Source organism: Alternaria dauci, chromosome 3 (assembly GCF_042100115.1).
Source record: "Alternaria dauci strain A2016 chromosome 3, whole genome shotgun sequence".
NCBI classification, from domain to species: Eukaryota; Fungi; Ascomycota; class Dothideomycetes; order Pleosporales; family Pleosporaceae; genus Alternaria; species Alternaria dauci.
Window position 1 is genome coordinate 3,088,950 of NC_091274.1, and position 17,935 is coordinate 3,106,884.

The 17,935-nt window shown below is 52.0% G+C and overlaps 5 protein-coding genes across 5 annotated transcripts; 3 read left to right on the plus strand and 2 right to left on the minus strand.

The window, feature by feature from the left end:
• Positions 1-1,262: 1,262 nt before the first annotated feature.
• ACET3X_004651 (uncharacterized protein) lies at positions 1,263-3,211 on the plus strand (the record flags this gene model as incomplete). Its single annotated transcript, XM_069450879.1, has 3 exons — positions 1,263-1,298; positions 1,376-1,612; positions 1,664-3,211. 3 exons carry the CDS (start codon positions 1,263-1,265, stop codon positions 3,209-3,211), a joined length of 1,821 nt encoding a protein of 606 aa, XP_069308629.1.
• Positions 3,212-5,406: 2,195 nt separating this feature from the next.
• Positions 5,407-6,339, plus strand: ACET3X_004652 (uncharacterized protein; the record flags this gene model as incomplete). The annotated part of the gene is made up of 1 exon (XM_069450880.1): positions 5,407-6,339. One exon carries the CDS (start codon positions 5,407-5,409, stop codon positions 6,337-6,339), a length of 933 nt encoding a protein of 310 aa, XP_069308630.1.
• Positions 6,340-10,038: 3,699 nt separating this feature from the next.
• ACET3X_004653 (uncharacterized protein) lies at positions 10,039-10,428 on the minus strand (the record flags this gene model as incomplete). Its single annotated transcript, XM_069450881.1, has 4 exons — positions 10,039-10,084; positions 10,144-10,234; positions 10,289-10,358; positions 10,411-10,428. The coding sequence occupies 4 exons, from the start codon at positions 10,426-10,428 to the stop codon at positions 10,039-10,041; spliced, it is 225 nt and encodes a 74-aa protein (XP_069308631.1).
• Positions 10,429-11,766: 1,338 nt separating this feature from the next.
• Positions 11,767-16,274, minus strand: ACET3X_004654 (uncharacterized protein). The gene is made up of 5 exons (XM_069450882.1): positions 15,793-16,274; positions 15,724-15,738; positions 14,163-15,668; positions 12,928-14,103; positions 11,767-12,876 (listed from the first exon to the last, which is right to left on the minus strand). The coding sequence occupies exons 1-5, from the start codon at positions 15,850-15,852 to the stop codon at positions 11,809-11,811; spliced, it is 3,825 nt and encodes a 1,274-aa protein (XP_069308632.1). The 5' UTR covers positions 15,853-16,274; the 3' UTR covers positions 11,767-11,808.
• Positions 16,275-16,891: 617 nt separating this feature from the next.
• Positions 16,892-17,755, plus strand: ACET3X_004655 (uncharacterized protein; the record flags this gene model as incomplete). Its single annotated transcript, XM_069450883.1, has 1 exon — positions 16,892-17,755. The coding sequence occupies one exon, from the start codon at positions 16,892-16,894 to the stop codon at positions 17,753-17,755; it is 864 nt and encodes a 287-aa protein (XP_069308633.1).
• Between the last annotated feature and the right edge of the window lie 180 nt (positions 17,756-17,935).

A 17,935-nucleotide genomic window follows, 5' to 3' on the forward strand; every position in this document is an offset into this window, starting at 1 on the left:
CGTAATTCTTCTGCGATCTCGAGATATCAAATCGTTTGCGTGTTAGGTCGACGAATCGAGGAATATACGATAGCAGATATTCGAAGATTGTGCGTATTGACGAAAAAGTCGAAGCTGTTGCGCCCGCCTCCATACAAGAGGTTTCCCAGTACGTGCGCTGCACTCAGGGTGTCTTGAGGTATTTCCTGCGCGACAAGTCAGTCGCACGGCATGAAGTCACAGATTGCGATGGAGCTTACAGGGGTAGGTCCTACGTAGGTCCAAGACGGCGATCCCGAATTACATATGTCAAGGATATCTCCGTAAAATGGAGCGGGATAAAATTCATTTGCATGCCTATCCTCGCCATGCAAGAGCAACAACTGACTGGGATGATCATGTCCTTGCCAACCCTCGTCATAGATAATTTCCTCATAATACATCGTTTATGTTGAGGACGTATCAGGGGATATTGTTCTTGGGAGAAATGACAATAGACGCAATAAAGTCGAAAGAAGTGTGAGCCAGGAAGGATGGTGGAGTGTAGTGTCTTTGCGCGGAGTTCGGGGACTCTCTTCGTACACCCGTGCACTCTAACGTTACCCCTCTGGTGCGAGGCGGTGCGAGGCGGTGTGACTGGCTGGCGCACAACTCATCAAAAACGAGCTTCTGCGTAGATGTAGCACTCGCAGATGATGTCCAAAAGCCCGCTTGCCAATCGAAGAATAGTGCGGAAGCCGGTCGGTGGGTGGAGAGAGAAGGCCAGACGGCGGCGGGGCGAGCGTGGGCGCGGGCGCGGGCGCGGGCACTTTGGATAGAAAGTTCGGCTTGTTCGACGTCGCAAAAGTTATCAAAACCCAGGCGCGCATACGATCCCAGTAGCACTGCGGCATCTTTGCGATGACCGGACGCGCACGAGTGAATCATTCCCCCTCTGCAGCGTTTCATTCATAGCACCACATCATGATGAATAGCAGCGCTGCGGTCTGTCGTACCGGTACCTCATCGGCAACACCTACACACGTATTCTCGAATCTCAATTAGCATTCCAGCAACCGATGGAAAAACGACAGTGGTGGACTGCGCTGGGCAGGTCAGGTGCTAGCGCGCGGTCGCGGGTCGCGGGTCGCGGGTCGCGCCGGCGTTTGGCCTTCGTCAGCCTTCGCGACATCTGGAATGTTCTACGTCATGTCCTTATCTGTCTACAAACCTCGAACCTCGCCTTCGCACATTCACGACCGCGTGATACCTCTCTCATAGCTGTGCGTAACCAGTCTCTCAAGATGGATGTTCAACTGTACGTGTATGACCTTTCTAAAGTAAGTTCCTGGAGGACATGTACAGGCGCGCGCTTTCGCGCCGCTTTGTAGAGGCGATCCGAACTAATCACATATAGGGTCTTGCACGGAGCATGTCGATGCAATTCTTGGGTATTCAGATCGATGCTGTATATCATACCTCTATCGTACTCGACGGCATAGAATACTTCTACGGACAAGGCGTGCAGACATGTCGGGCGGGAACCACACATCACGGCCAGCCGATGGAAGTCATTAAGCTGGGGCAGACTGCGCTACCAATGGAAGTCATATTGGAGTATCTCGAATCTTTGAAGGAGATATACACCCCTGAGGTACCGTTCCAGTGAAGACTCATGATTTGGCTATGCTAACGGTAGATTCAGGCCTATGACTTGTTTGCGCACAACTGCAACAACTTCTCCAACGACTTCGCCATGTTTCTTGTGGGCAAGGGCATACCAGACCACATTACATCGCTTCCGCAGACCGTCCTCAATACGCCGTTTGGACAAATGCTAAGACCGCAAATCGACGCCGCGATGCGACCCATCACCCAAGCACCTACCCCGCAGCCAGTACAACCACAAGTCAACTCGAAGCACATGAACGGAAATACGTCCAACGGAAATACATCCAACGGAGTCACCTCTGGGGGCAGCGCGTTGGAGATGAACACGGGGAGGGTCAACAACATAACGGCGTTGAAAGACGTAGATCGCCTTCTTGATCTCGCGAAAGATCGCTGCGCCATCATCTTCTTTACGAGCTCTACATGCGCACCATGTAAGCTGGTATACCAACCGTACGACGATCTCGCCGCCGAAAACGGTACAAAGTGCGTCTTCATCAAGATTAACTTTGACCACGCCGACCGCTCCATCAACGCCCGCTACCCGCACGTTCGCGCGACCCCGACGTTCATAACATACCTCAGAGGCGAGAAGCGCGATGAGTGGAGCGGAGCTGATCCGAGGCGGTTGCGGAATAACGTCGAGATGCTGGTCAACGCCGCATTCCCAACTCATCCTCATCTCGAGAAGAGCACACCCATGCTGTTGCGGCAAAGTCAGCGACCGGTCAAGTTCGCAAAGGTGCCGCCAATGGAAAAGTTGGTTGCGAAGATGGGAGATGCTGGCAAAGATCCGTCTATCTCGTCCATCGTGTCTTTTCTCCAGACCCGCGAGCAATCTGGAGCCATGGAGGCGCCCTTGGGCGATCTCCCTCAGTTCGCCCAATTCCTGCGGAAAAGCACTTCGACCCTCCCACCAGAGCTTCTCTTCACTGCTCTAGACCTGCTCAGGATATCACTAACCGACATCCGTGTCGCCGGCTTCTTCGCGGAAGAACACAAAGGCGCCACAGGCACACCAGCCACCATCCACCACCTTCTCGACCACGTCGACAAGCTCGGCGAATCTGCGCCTTACCCGCTCCGACTCACGACGCTGCATCTCGCATGTAATCTCTTTACTTCGCCACTCTTCATACCGCATCTCCTCTCGCCGCCGCTATCTTCCACACTCATCTCGATCCTAACGACCGCCCTCCTCGACGAGAAACATCCCGCACTAAAGGCCTCGGCCCTCAGCCTCGCGATGAACATTACATCTTCCAATCATCAGATACGAATGAAGAAGCACAGTGCGAATCCGTCGCATGCGCTGTCTTCGGAGTCGGAGCTACCGGAAGCGGAGCAGGGCGAGCTACTGGCTTCGCTGCTGGAGAATATTTGGACGGAGGAGCAGTGGAGTGAGAACCAGAAGATGAGCGTTATTTGTGTGGGGTGGCTGGTGTATGCGGCTGATATGGATGGCGAGTTGAGGGATACGTGGAAGGTGATGGATGCTGCGGGTACGATAGGGAAGGTGGAGGCGAAGGCTGCGGAGGATAGGTTGATGGTGAAGGAGGTGAAAGGGTTGTTGGAGGTGTGAGGGGTGGATGGAAATGGAATGGCGTGTATGACCCGACCCCTCAGTCCAGTGGTAATGACATCATCTGAACTGCATCGTCCCTGCGTCGTCTTCTTGAGCGAACTATGCGTTCCTAACTCTTTAACAGTGCTGCGAGTCCCTGCCTGCGGGCCTCTTTAATCGCTAATCGCTCTTCCTTGTTCGCTCCCTTGTTACGTTTGTTTTTGTACTTTTCAGCTTTGGCTTTTCTCTCTGCCGCTCGGGACTTTCCTTCGTTCACGATGCGATCCATGGTCTTCTGACTTATCCTCTCTAGTGTTTCGGTTCCATCTGGATGCCGAACCTCCTTCCAACCAAACGGTGTATATCTGAAAACGGAACGCTTCTCCTTGCCAGGCAATTTGCCATATCGTCGCTCGTATTCACGTCTGGGCCGTGTTAGCTACCATCGACGCCCGTGTGAAAGAAACCCAGCGATATAACTGCGCATGCGTACCTTGCTCCTTGGACCGCCAACTTATCCGCTGCTTCGTTGCCGGGATCGCCCGCGTGCCCTTTTACCCAACGAAACAGTGTTTGTGCGCCGCGGCGCCTGCGCTTTTCTAGCAAGGTCATGATAGGCTCAACCAGGTCTAGGTTCTCGAACTTGATGCCCTGTGGCCTCTTCCAGCTCTTGTATTCCCACTTGAAGTACCATTCTGTTACGCACAAGAGGGCATATGACGAGTCGCTTTCGCAGAGGGCATTCTGGTCGAGGGGGATGATTGAGAAGCCTTGTAAGAGGCCGTTGAGCTCGGCTCTTTGGTTTGTTTGCTTGCCGGGGCCTAGAGGTTCGCCGTAGTTTCTGTATTGTGTATGGGTCAGTTGTTGTTCGAGGGTTTGGTCTATGCGTGGTAGAGACGGCGTGCGCACCTTGGGTCGTCGGGGCCAAAGTAGACACCCGTGCCCGCAACGGCTTTCTTCTTTCCGTTGCCGAGCGAACTTCCATCTGTGCTGAAAACCAGGAAGCCTGGATAGTCTTTAGACTCCATTACAAGTGCTATGAGGGAAAAGATCCTGGTACACGGTACCACGAGAAAGTAGCGATTATCGCAGTGGTAGACATCTTGCGGCGCGCTCTCGAGGTGGGAACGCGACGCTACGCGACGCGTCGCTGCGCTCGGTCATTCTTGTCGTCTTCCCCACCAACCTCCTTGGACCCGCATCACATACGAGAATCCATGCTGCGTGAACAGCATGACCCCATTTCTGATGGACATAGTACCCCAAAAGACTCACGTTCAAGGCTAGACACGTACAAACAACCGGAGTTGACATATCACGAATTTCAGGCGGTTAGCAGGCTGTTTTGAAGATGCCGCGGAGGTGGGTTGGCTTCGAGGACATCTATCGTGGCTTGCACACATTCAAGCACGGAGCAGGCCATGCTCTTGCGCATCCATAGCAACCGGCGACTCGTCCAAACTCGATAAACGCCGGTGTTAGTTATGATATCGAAAGTATCTTCAATGTACTTTTCTTCAGCATCTCTCACATTATCATTCTTGGCTTGTACGCGACGACATCATGCGAAGGACCAATGACATGTACCTTCCTCCTGAAGACCCTTCGCTTCGTGCGATCTACGAGGAATTCAATTCAAAGACACCCGGATCAGACAAGATGGACGATGCGACCATTTCAACCCTGATACTGGAGAATTCGTTCAGTCAAGACTCCATCGTTCGAGCGCTTCGAGGGCCTGGGACCCTGCAGGCATGTGTACCTAACTTCATTGGTTCTTTTGATACGACTAACTCCTACAGGATGAGGTTTTCCTCCGTCTATTATCCATCTTGGGAGAAGAATTTAGGAGAAGCCCTACATTGGCCGCGCAATTCGCCAAGTACCTCATTGTTCCGACTGGAAACACAGAGTACAACGAAAACAGCAAGTGTCAGCTCTATACTGTTCACATCCCAGTCTGCAATAGCAGACATAGATTGTGGGTTAGACCAGGGCCTCTAGACAACACATCCGAAATTGAGGTTTTCGAGGGAACAAGCATATTGGGCGATTGGGAAAATTGGAAAACAGGGACAGAGTGCTGGTCATCTTTCAGAACATGGCTAAGAGAGCATTACAGCGGACAGCGAGCAAGACAAGAAGAGCTGGAGGAGTACCAAGGCAGTACTCACATGCCCTTCCGGCTCCTTGATCTTCCGCTAGAGCTGCGAATGATGGTGTTCGAGTATGTGGTAGGCAAACAAATCTGGCCACGTCTTTCTTCCTCCGACAACGCCTTTCAGCAGCAGAGTCTGACCGAGTACGACCGCGCTGACCCGGACGCGTGCGAACAATTTCTTGATGGAGGCTGGTACAATGGTATTTCCACTGGTGTCTATCCGGTCCCGTTTGGGAAACGCCAGAGGGTGGTAGAGCCAGCTGAGTGGAACGGTGAAGCGCCGGAAAACTCCCATGTCGGCCTCGGCGCGACCGAAGCTGAACAAGAAACGGTCATGAGCTTGCTAGTTGTCAATCGTCAAGTGCGCAAAGAGATCAGTGCCGTTGTGTGGGGCAGATCAACCAAGCGCTTCAATGACTTGAAGACCTTCAACGACATCGTCCGGTGTTTCCAAATATACTGCACACAACAGGAACTGCCAGGCCATGTGTTCGCTCCTCGCGACACATCAGTACTCAGCTCTATATCATTGAGTCTCTCAAACTACGAGTACTTTGAGTTTATTGGTTACATGGCTGAGCGCGATCGCTATGGCGCGATAGAACGCTTCTACAGAGACGAAAGAGTAGGCGGTTTGAAGTTACTAAAAGGCATACACACCTTGCGGCGCCTGAATCTACAATTCCAGGTCATACAATGTTATCATTATTACAATGATCTCTGGGAGACCACGATTTTTGATCCATGGCACGGCGAAAGCCACAACACTTGCCAAAAGAAGCTCGTCGACATCATCCTCACACTAGCATACGAGCAGCTGCGCGGCATCCAAGCCGTCACAATCTCCGGCCACGTCAAGAAATCGAACCTGGAGAAATGGACGCCGCTGTTGCGCGACCAGATGCTAACAGGCGAACCGAGAGAGAGGCGAGACCTGACAGCCGATGTCGCCCGTATCTTGGCAACTCCCGCGTCAGAAGTGTAAGTACGCTTGCGCATTCGTTTCCGTCTCCAGAGAAAACTAACACCGTTGCTAGTCCGCCCAAGTGCGAATGTTCTGAGCCGTGTGAATGGTGGTTGAGACGAGGCGGAGGCGGAGGCGCAGAGTATCAACGCTGCCGCTTGAACGAGTTCTCCTGCGAAGACTGACGTGGAGTGTGAACACGGCAGCTCAGTGAACACTCGCCGTGTCGCAGGGTTTCGGCAGCCGGCACTCATGCACAGCTCCGGAAGTTAAAATCGCACGCATTATGGCTAGCTGCCTGGTTAGGGTGCGAGCTTCGTGCACCCGGTGATGAGGTAAAATCCAACGCCCTACACTTAGCTATGTAAGGGGGGGGGTTGGGGTTCGATTTTACCTCATCACCGAGTGGTGAAGGGCGAGGAGAGGAGGTGGGTCCCCCGAAGGTGGAGATCCAGGATCGACTTGGGATGATCGGAGTTTTGGCGTTTCTATAGAACATATACCTAGGTATTCCACCAACACGTGTCTTCCAAAGATTTCCAGATGATAGTCACATGAATGTCAATGTCTCGGTTTTTCTGTAGATAACATCTCTCGTGTTTTCGCAGCTCGCGGGCGAGAAGCGCAGGCGTGAAAAAAAAGCAACGCTAAGGAAATTTTTCAGTCCGCCCCACACTCGAAATATCCCAAAGTCTCCTCTCCTGGGGTCTTTTTCTGCGGTGATCCGTCGTGCGGCGTTGTGTAACGGCAAGCAGGCGGTCCATTAGGTTGTCTTCTTTGTTCTCGCATCACATTGCATTGTCGTACGGCCATTTTAAAGTTGTGATGCACGATGAGATGTATCTCTTGGCTTTCAGAACCGATTTCCACACTAGCTGTTGCGCAAAGGCCTTGCGCATTGGCACCCATTTCCGTCGGGTGGTGTTCTGGATATGGCCTCGCCCAATGACGAGCTAGGCGATCCTATCAAGCTCATGAGTAGCGGTCAGCAGTCGCGTGCAGACGCGAAAGTCGTGACCGACGTGCTGTAGACATCACGGAGGGACATGTATCGGCTGACTTGTGACATTGTTTCTACCAAGATGAACTATAGTCGCGCAACCACGGCAGCGGCGTAAATGGTCAGGCCTTTGTTGCATGCCATGGCAAAGTTCTACGAAAGTGTAGCGTCGCCTTTCGGTCTCGGTGGAGGCCTACTGTATCGCGACAATCATTGGGTCGTGATAGAGTCTAAGGTATTACGTGTTGCCAGCGAAGGATGTGCCACGGCGGCAACGGAGATTCGGTCTGAAACTTGCTAGGCTCGTGCTTTGCCCAACGGTTCTTCCAATCTCTCAAGGACCACCCACTATGCTCTTCAAGCATGCCATCGATATCATAGGGTGAGCCGGGATCGAAGTTGCATCGGATAATCGAGTCTCCAGTTGTTGAAAGCTTGTGAATCACGGTTGGGAGGCCTTCGTACTTATGGCCGGGGTGACTTCGTCTTTCAAGCCACGAAGGCATTTGGAGCGTACCGCTGGCATAGCAGGCGTCTAGTGCGGCTTGATATGTGGCGTCGCGTTGTACGATGCGAAACACACGAGACGTGTGCTCCAAGGTAGGCTCGCCATCCAGGATGAGCGTATACGATCCCGCAGGCATCCCGAGAGACGGTAACGCCATTGCCTCCATGATCCATTTTCCAACTGACTGCGTGATGTTTGCGGCATGTAGACGGTCATAGTGGAGGCCTTCCGGCGCAGAACCTGACAGATTCCATAAATACTCTCTCTGCATGGTATGACAGACCGGGAAAATGGCTTTCCACAGGTTGACATGGCGTTCAACCCGAAGCGCGGCATTTGCCTGGCACAGCGGTATGAAACCTCGGCCGTGGCCTTCTGGTTGTGATACGGATTCCTGGTTTTCCAAAAGTATGATCCTACGAACAGAAGCGCGAATCGTGTCTGTACACGAAGCGAGGAATCGCAGTGCTAGCGCGGCCGCAGAGTAAGTGTAGTGCGTGTCCTCGAGATAATTCCGTGGTGAATGGTCATTACCTACAACATCTAGCAGCCGATGTAGCTCGCAGCGATCGACAATACACCAAGGCTCAAGATGTAGGTCCTTGAGCTGTAACGGATCGCGATTGTTCGAAACGCCTCCAAAGCGAGCCTCCTCCAGGGACTTCACAGTATCAACATAGGCCGGGTTCCGGGAAACAAAGTACAGGACACGATGAAAGAAGTCATTCCAGAGAGACATCGCTTCACCAAAACTATAGTCCGGGTGCGCAAAGTCCCAAAGAGTGCTCATGTCATTCTGAGCCCACCATGTCTCAACAAGTCCGGCGAATTGTGGATATTCTTGAATGAGTAGCTGTGCCATCTCGGGTGTGAATAGTTTGGGAGCTATGTGCTTTAGCAGAATTTGCTTAGAACACTTGAGTATGTTGACTACACCGTTATGTGTACCCGCCATCTCTTGTGCAGTGGCTGAATAGGTGGTCGAGAAAGTAATCGCGTTCAGCTCAAAAGCGAGTCCGTTTAATTCGGATGCAGCTTGTCGGCAGGTCGAGGCCAGCGCATAGCAAATATGGCTGCCATTAGCTTGCTTGAGCTTTTGTGTTGCTGGGTTGTACACGTAGCCGCCGTCGCACCGAAGATAGTAGCCGTAGATGATTTCCCGGAGCTCGCGCGGCAGCTGGAAAAGTGATGTCATACTGTGAGCGACCTGAGCCGAGTCGCTGATTGGGTTCGAGATCTTCGTTCTTAGAGTTGAAGGTGGCTGACAAAGTATGGAGGAGTGGAAGGACGATGCTGGAGGCTGATGTGTGCGCAGCGAGGACCGGCTAGCGAGTTCAAGTATTTAAGTTGCAATTGAAGCCACGTAAGAGTCGCTGAGGCTTCCAAGAGTACCACGGAACGACATTCAGGCAACATAGTACCACTAGGCATGCATACATCACTCGTCACGCAGAATCAGCATGGGAAAGGCTTTTTTTTCGGGAGGGGCCCGTTAGTATGATTTTTTGTTTTCTGCAAGTGGGGGGGTATCATCAAAATAAAACTTCAAAAAAGTGAAAAGCAGCTATCCCTCTGCTTATCAGTCACAAAAGTCGATAAAAAAAAGATGAAGTAACAACGCGATTCGAACGCTGGACCGCTGTAGAACAAGTCAACATTGAAGACAGCGTCAACCTCTCAAAGTTATACTCACATCGGTGTTTCAGGTTGGTGAAGCTCCGACGTCTGTGCGCGAAAACCAAAGTCGAAAAAATTTGCTGAAGGCCTTTGCCAAGGTTAGCGCGGGAATGTTCCGCGGCGGGTCATCTGGAACATACAACCAAAAAGACACCCATCGAACCTTGGTAGGCCCAACGGGGATCGCCAGCTGGTGATGATGTCAGCAAGAGCATGGCGAACAAGAAGAGGCTGTACCTACCATTGGCTGGCGATACGATTGCAATGTGTTGCGAAGGGAGGAGGACACTGTTCGGCGCTCAGTGACTGCGCGTAGGAGCAAAGCCGATCCATCATCGCCTACCAGTATCTTTACCACGATTGAGCTTGCCTGGAATTTCGTACGTTTCCATAAAAGCTGCAAAGTCAGAGCTGATAGCAAGTTGTTAATCCATGGTTGCCTTACCCCAGCTGCTTCTGACCTTCATACTAATACCGACTCACTGCAAGGTTAGATTAACCGCGAATGCGTAGACGGGATTGCTGCTCCTTACCTTCAAGTATCCCACCGCATACGATCGAATCGCACCGCATACGAATACCTGTAGCGCATGAGTTTCCTGATGATAGCGTTGGAGGCAATCTCAGGGAAGCGGCGTACATGTATTTCCTCTGCATCATCCTCCGGGAGGTCTTCTGTCGCAGCCCAAAAACCCTGACTGGACTAGTGCCGATCGATCTGTCCATGAGTACTGTATAATGTGTCAAACGAAAGTCGATGCGAAGATTCGTCGAAGGTCAAATACCACGATATGCCAGCCCTGCATACACCCGGGAGCCGCCCAAGGCGGTCCGCGACGAGTTGGACAAGCGATTCTGCTTTAATGTTAACCCTCCGTCCACGAACACCTTAACGTGTGCCACGTACACCAGAGTTCTGCTGCATATTCCAGGACAGCAGAGCATCTGAGAGGGATCAGATCGACACCTGTATTAGCGATATTGTTATAGAAGAGACTGTTGAGGAGAGGAGGACATGGATATGGTGGAAGAAGGTTAGGGAGGTCAGGCGCAAGGCTTGGCTTGACGGGCGCTGTGGCTGCACTGCGCAGCATATTAGTATGCATGTTATACTCTCGCCTCCTTTTGTAGATCTTACAGCTCCTTGTGTTCAGCTACATCTTTCTCCTTAACCGGGGGGGCTTCAGGCAGGAAACCCAGGCCTGGCTGCGTGGGCAAGTAGTCGACATTGAACGGGCGATGGAGGATCGATATCCTGGGCTTGAGGAGAGGGAATTCGAAGAGATGCTATGGGGACAACTGGATATGTTGGCATTCGTGAACATAGCTGTTGACAAGACATTCAACTCACGAGAACAAGGCGTGGGCTGCGCTACTGTTGACATTCCTCCGACCAAAGCTGATTGTCAAGCAGCAGCAGCAGCCACACCACGGGTAGCTAGTTAGTCGTTCTCGGGACTGCACAGCTGTCAGATGCCTGCGATATGCCTGTTGTGGTGATCCATTTTCCAGTACTCACAGGGGCGGCGGAGGCGGCGGCAGCGGAGGCGGCGGCGGTTGCGAAGGGCGGCTGCAACGAAGAATCCAAGTCAGTATCGGCGCCAACAAAAGCGCTGATGCTGAGAAGCATGGTCGCCTCATCCTGGTACTTACAAATGGCGGAGGATGGCGTGTGTGTCGGAAGGTTGCTGCGAAAACCGCTGGGTCAGCCAACGCGCCAACAAGAGCCTCCAGCGTCCAAGAAAACGTATCGCGTCGAGGCGGAATCACCAGGTGTAACGTCCGACCAGGACTGAGGTGTTGATAGCTTACCGTCTCGTCTCCAGTAGGCGCATAACTGCCGCAAAGACTCCAAGTTAGCCATATGCGCCAACAAAAGCCTCAGCGTCGAAATGAGATGTGTTGCGTCGAATCCAGGGCGCCAGGTGCAACGCGTAGCCAAAGTCCGGGTCTCGGTAACTTACTACTATCACATGTCTTCAGTGTCCGGCGTTTGCTGGAGAAAAGACCGAGTCAGCGGTTGATCCAGAGTCCAGAGTAGAAGGCCCAAGTACTTACTGACACACCACGTGCGTGCCAGCTGTGCTGAACATGGGCCTGGAGTGACTGTCAGTCACTGATTCCATGGCTTTTATTACCTTGTACATACTTACATAAGCCCGCGGTCACCTAGTTAGCGCTTCATCTCAAAAAAGTCTCCAAACGTGCTGTAACAACAAAAAAAAAAGTCTGCAAAGGCCGAAGCCAATAAGGATAAAAAGGTAGTATTGATGTGGCTAAGAAGCTATGAAACGTCGTCCCCGTTTCACTCGATCCTACTAATGGTCCTTGTCCGGGGAAATTGGTACTTCTCTTTGTCCTTGACCGAGTCGAACTGAGAGAGGCCGAAGTATGCAATAGCATATGACGTAAAGAGCTCGACGTCCTCGTGCACGAACTTCTTGAAGTCTTGATGTCCAGCGGCGGCGATCAGTGCTGGGAGATGAGATATGGTTTTCGGACATTCGAAGGTGAGATGCTTGAGAGTGTGCAGTGTAGCTCCACAAAGAGGACAGCTCATATCGGTGCTCTTGGTAACCACCCGGAGCACCGGATTCGTGTTCAATCCGATGTTGCCAGTCCGGATTTCTATAAGCAACGTTTGCTGTGCGGTATCCAATCCAACGTAAAGTGAAAGGCGGTGTTCCCCAGTCAGGATTTCATAGGCGGGATACTCTACCTTCAGATGGCCCCTTGGTTTCGCTACTTGCGTACGTCTCCAATGATCAAATAACCCTTTTGCCTTGTTGTAAATCTTCAACTGGTTGAAGTCCTTGATCCAGACCTTTCGCTTCGGGAGCTGAGTCCATACACTTTCGAAGTCTTGTCCTTGGTAGCTCTTCTGTTGCTCATCGCGAATCTCTGCCACGCGGAGTCGAACAAGTTCGTTCATTTGTCTATGTGGATGGACAGACGCCTTGGCGACACCCATCATAATCCTTGTTCTTCTGATGCGTGCATATTCCTCATCACCGTGATGAGAACACCGGTGGTTCATCGCGACCTCGTAAAGCTTCAACAGAATTGGAAAGACATGTAGCTCTTTCTGTATCAATTCCACGTTGGTACGCTTCCATGCCTTGGAGATGGCAAGTAGTATCTCGATTTGAAGCGACTGCAGAAGCTTCAAGGCGGGTGCGGAGATAACGAATTGGAACTTGTCGTGGCAAGGGTCATCGAAAGGGTCGTGGAGGAACCAAGCGGCGCAGGCGTATATGATCTTGGGAATGAGCTTGCCGTTGTAGAGTTGGAGGCGCTTCTCCAAAGTAACACCCCAAGTGGAACCAGAGAAACGCTGCATCGTCGCCAAGTCTTTGCGAATCCGATCGATCAGCTGACGAAGTATTAGCAGTTGTAGTAACGTTAAAGATTGAGATTAGCTTACGCTCAACACATGGGCTTCCCAAGTCAAGCGTCGGTCAAAGGTCACACCAAGAATCTTGATTGTCGGCTGGAGAATATCTTCTCTCTCCTTGGGGGTAAGATCTTCGAAGCCAATCATGGAAGGTAGCAAGTTATATCCTTTGTCTTTCTGCGGAGAGTAGGGCTTTGCAAAGTGCAATACGTGATACTTTGTCGGCGAAAAGTGTAAGTTGTTGTTGGCCGCCCACACATAGAGCATGTCATGGATCCTCCCCATCACTCTGGCGTTGGCCTCATAGGTTGTTCCGGCGACGACAATGTATGTATCGTCGACATAAGAGAACAGCATAACATCCGGGTAGTCTTTGGCGAAATCCTCCAAGAGAGGAGCTGCGTATAGCAAGAAAAGCAGCGAAGAAAGCGGGCTTCCTTGAGGCACTCCTATTTCGATCCAGTATTCGTCACCATCGTAACCAGGAAGATGAATGAAGCTGCGTCGATCAGAGAGGAAAGACCATGTTATCTCAATGAGCCAATCAGGAATCCTTCTCTTGATCAATTCGGCCAACAGCTTGTTGCGATCGATGTGATCATACGCACCAGTGAGATCGAGGCCAAGCAGGCTTACCTTCTGACCTTTTGTCCAGCCAGTATAGATCTTGCTGGTGAGGAGCTCCAAGGACAAGGTAGTGCTTCGGCCCGGTGCACCGTACTGTACAGCAGGAAGTATGCCGGCATTTACAAGGAGATCCTTGTAGCGATCAGCCAAGATACGTTCTAGAAACTTCGCCATCGTGTTGAGAATTGCGATTGGCCGATAAGACTTCGGTAGTTCGGGCGGCTTCCCTGGCTTTAGAATGACAACAGTGATGCAATCTTTAAATTGATCGGGGTGAAGACGCAGATCGAGACAAGCCTGGAAGATCCATGAGAGAATGGGATCAATCGCTTCGCAGCACATCTTGAAAGCCTCGTATGCAATGCCGTCGGTTCCATACGCTCTACGATATGGTGCAGACTTGATCAGGCGTCTTATCTCACCTTCTTTGAGCGACTGAGGAGAGAATTCGGTCTCCCGTTGAGGGTCCAAGAATGGTAACGGAAACCCTGGCCTTGCCGATGATGAAGCAGAAGTGGGAGGATGCGTGGCAGGAGGGCGCGCAGTGGGAGACGTGCTACTATCGTCTTGTTGAGAGCACTGTGAAAATATTAGTTGGTGCTGGTAGGGTATGGGACTTGTGCTCTGGATATACATACGTCCTTCTCGGTGGCAGTGGCATCGGCTGTCCTATTCCTGGGACCACCTTTCCACCTTGTGCAAGACCATATCGTCTCGGTGAAGCATTTGACCTTGGCGTCATTGTCCTTGAAGACTTGAGAGCCCACCTTGAACGCTGGAGTGTGAGTCATGGGCCGCGGTACCCCCCAGCTACTGGCTCGTTTGGCTAGAGAATGAATGCCTCTGGGACCGTTGGACATGCGCTCAGCCGACTTGCGCCAGTTCTTAGCCTTCTGCTTCGACGTCTTCGGAATAGAGGCCTGCTCATGAGGGTTGTGCTCATATACACGTTGTATCGGTACAAGCTCCTCATTGGCTTCGTGCAAGATCTGGATTGTAGCATCCATGATACGCGAAAGGCTGGCACGGTCGCTTACTGCAGGCAACTCGAGTTGCCGTGTGCACGCATGCACGAACTTCTCGTACTCTTCCTCGTTGGTCTTGTCCCACATGTAGCGCAAGCCGGCCTTGCGCTTCAAGTCCATGTTGATGGATAGTGAGGTGACTGCGTGATCGCTTTCGTACCCCTTCACATTGAGCATTCTCCATTCGGACTCCTTAGTTATAGCATCACTGACCAAGAAGAGGTCTAGTGTGCTGATCCAGCTGTTCTTGGTGCGTAGGCCACGACCGTAGGTGATCTTGCCTCTCTCATTCTTGCAATGCATCGGGATAGCATCCATCTCTCTGACAAGTTCCACAGCTTCCGTGTGGGTCTTCTTGACTCCAGGGCCGCCCCATCTTTCATGCGTCCAGTTACTGTCGCCGACACAAACATGCACATCTCCCTCGTCATGACAAGGGGCCATGAGTGCCACTGGATCTAGGCGTTGGTCGTGGTTGTAGAAGTTGTGAATCGCAAGTGAACCGTACTCCATGGGGATTCGCGCTGTTACAAGGATGCCGCAGTTGGGCTCGTTCTCCTTGGGATCGGGTTCGGAAATCTCCCATGATGGGATGGAACTGTGGACCAGAAAGGCAACCTTTGCCAGCTTCTTACGGCTTGGGTCTTCGTCAGCACCCTGTTGTTGAGACATGCCCTGCGCCTTCTGCTTTGCAGCTTCCATCCTTGCGGCGATCTTCTGTTTTGCTTCATCCATAGCTTGCTTGTCGCAAGCTCTCGTGTACGGGGGCACATAAGGGAAGTAAGTTGGGCAGTCTTTTTCCGTCAAGGTTACAGGATTGCCTGCACCGTCATCTCCACGACACCATCTACCGTAGTTGCGCGGAAGTTGCCAAGCTAGCGAAAGCGGGGGGTCTTGGATGGCAATGACGTCGGGCGGTCTGGCCTGTGCCTGGATCCAGGTGAAGAGCTTCTTCCGACGTTCGTCTGAACCCTTCATCTGAACGGAGACGATGAGACACTTTCCGTCGTCGAGGACCTTGACTTGCAAGCCTTCCTCCTCCTCCCATTGCTTGGTAGTCTTGTGGTTGTTCCCTTTCTCCTTGTGCTTGGGTTGGTGCGGTTGGGCATCGTTGGCAGTCTTGTATATGAGCGTCAATGGACAAAATCTACTGTGTCGATTGTCGGCCACTCACTTTTACAAGGGCCTCCTGCAAGACAATGTCAGTAACTCCAGGCCTGGTGAATGGGGCGCTCGTACTTACCTTCTTCTTTCTCTTCTTCGCCTTCCCTTTCTCCTTCGACTGCTCACCGGATTCCGACATAGCTACAGCGAGCTACTTCAGAACATCGCCAGCCTCATGGCAGATGAGCCGAATGCGTCACGTCGAGCTGTGAATGAGCTGGTTTGCCACGGTGGCAATAGGAATAACGCCATTGAGTCTGCTGGAGGTCGGGGCTTGGTGGTGCAACTGTCATAAATTTGGTGCTTGATTCAACGGCAGGATCGTAATGATTCTGGTAGCATTCCGCTGGAGGCTGCCGTTTGCCCACCGTTGGGTGCTTATTATGTGCGAAGGCGAGTGGGGCAATGTGGGGTGGCGATATGGAGCAGCGCGCATCGCGCAGTCACACGTACCAACACCATCTATGTCGATGTCTGCCTGAGCTTCTACGAGTATGGGAACGGTCCTTGGCTGTCAGAGTTGTAGCGGTGAGTTGGCCTGGACGCCAGCGGTACGAGTAACGGCCTAGATGCACATGCAAGAAGGGACGGCACACCGGAATATCGCGTCGCAACTGCGGCCGTTGCCAAGCCACTTACCGGAACGGGAAAATCGGGCCAGTCCCAAGCGAGCTCCGTTTAACACTCTACGACATCAGAACAACGGCGTTCTTAGAAAATTGATAGAAGAGATTGCAACGAAATCTTCTCCACGTAATATACTGAACAGCTTCGAAAAGAAAAAAAAAGAGCATCTTCATCTGTAGTGCTGCGCTGTACAACATGTGTTACACCTAGGCATGTTGAGTTTTTCATTTTTGCGGACTCATGCGAGAGCTACAGGGTTTCGCACACCATCGAGAAATCTCTTCAGACGTGTCAAATATTGCCCATTCTTGCCACATGGCTAAGTTTCGCGTACTAACTAGGTGTGCACAGTGGGAACAGAGATGGATACTCAGGGTCTCAAGGTCCCCCCACCATCACTAACTCGTAGTCAGCCTCACCGTCACTTAGTAGTGTGAGACAAGCTACTCGTAAGGCTCAATTGTTTCCATTGTTCCCTGGCACCCAAAAGTAAACAAAATTCTCGCAGACCACCTGAGCATCGACGCCGGCGTGCCCCCGTTCCTACCGATATGTCTGATCAAGATGCCTCAATGCCCGATCTTGCCGAAGAGTCTACCGTGGAATTTGCGACGGCAGCTGCATACCCGCTAGAAAACCCTCTTGCTGGACCTGCCAACGAAATACAAAGGCAAATCATGCAAATTCTACCTTCTGTTCTTGAGGTAGTCCTGAAAGACCAGCTGGCCGACTTTTTGCAGCAAAGCCTGGCAACCATAGAGACGAAGGTGCAAGAAAGTATGAGTCCAATCCTCACGGGGTTCAAGGCCGAAGTCAATCGCCTCGACAAGACAGCCGATAGAATGGATACAGGCCGTGTATCGGCACCCAAGCGTTCCCTGGACTCCATCATGCCGAAGATTGCTATCAAACTCCAAGGCAAAGATTTCGACAAAATGCAGGGCATGACAAAGAAGCAGATCTTGCGCAGCCTGCACGGGCTCCCACATCCAGCTTGCAGGGCTATACGAGTTGCCAGACTTAGGGTTGGCCAGCGCGACCTTATACTCGAGACCGATTCGTGGCCAGCATACCAGGAACTGAGCAAGCCGAGCATCATCGCTGATATGACGCAAAAGCTCGACCTCGATAACTTGGGATCAACGATGAAGCACGAAGTGTTCTGGGTCGTCCTGACCGAGTGGAGTTTTGAACAGGGATACTTGGACAAATGTCAAAGCCACATTGAGGAGTGGAAGGAGAATACTGGCCTCAAGATCAAGAAGGTCAAGTATGAGAATGGAAGACTGCTCTGGGGTTTCGCCGAAGCTTCCCACGCCATTCAGGCATGTTCGAAGCCTCTGTTTTTCAGTGGGGACCGCGCAATAGCCATGTCAGCCCCCTGTATTCTTCTGCATCATTTTTATCCTAACTAGCGTTAGGGCTTTCGATATAAGGGCCAACCCCATGTGGTGCCGGCAATGTGCTTTCCCGGGCCACACCTCTTTCGATCCTTGCTGCGAATATCACGGAGTCAAGGACCACCCCTGGCCTTGTTTGATCTGCGGCGACCTGAAGGGTCATTCCAAGGAATGGGCGGAATCTCATGACTGTCC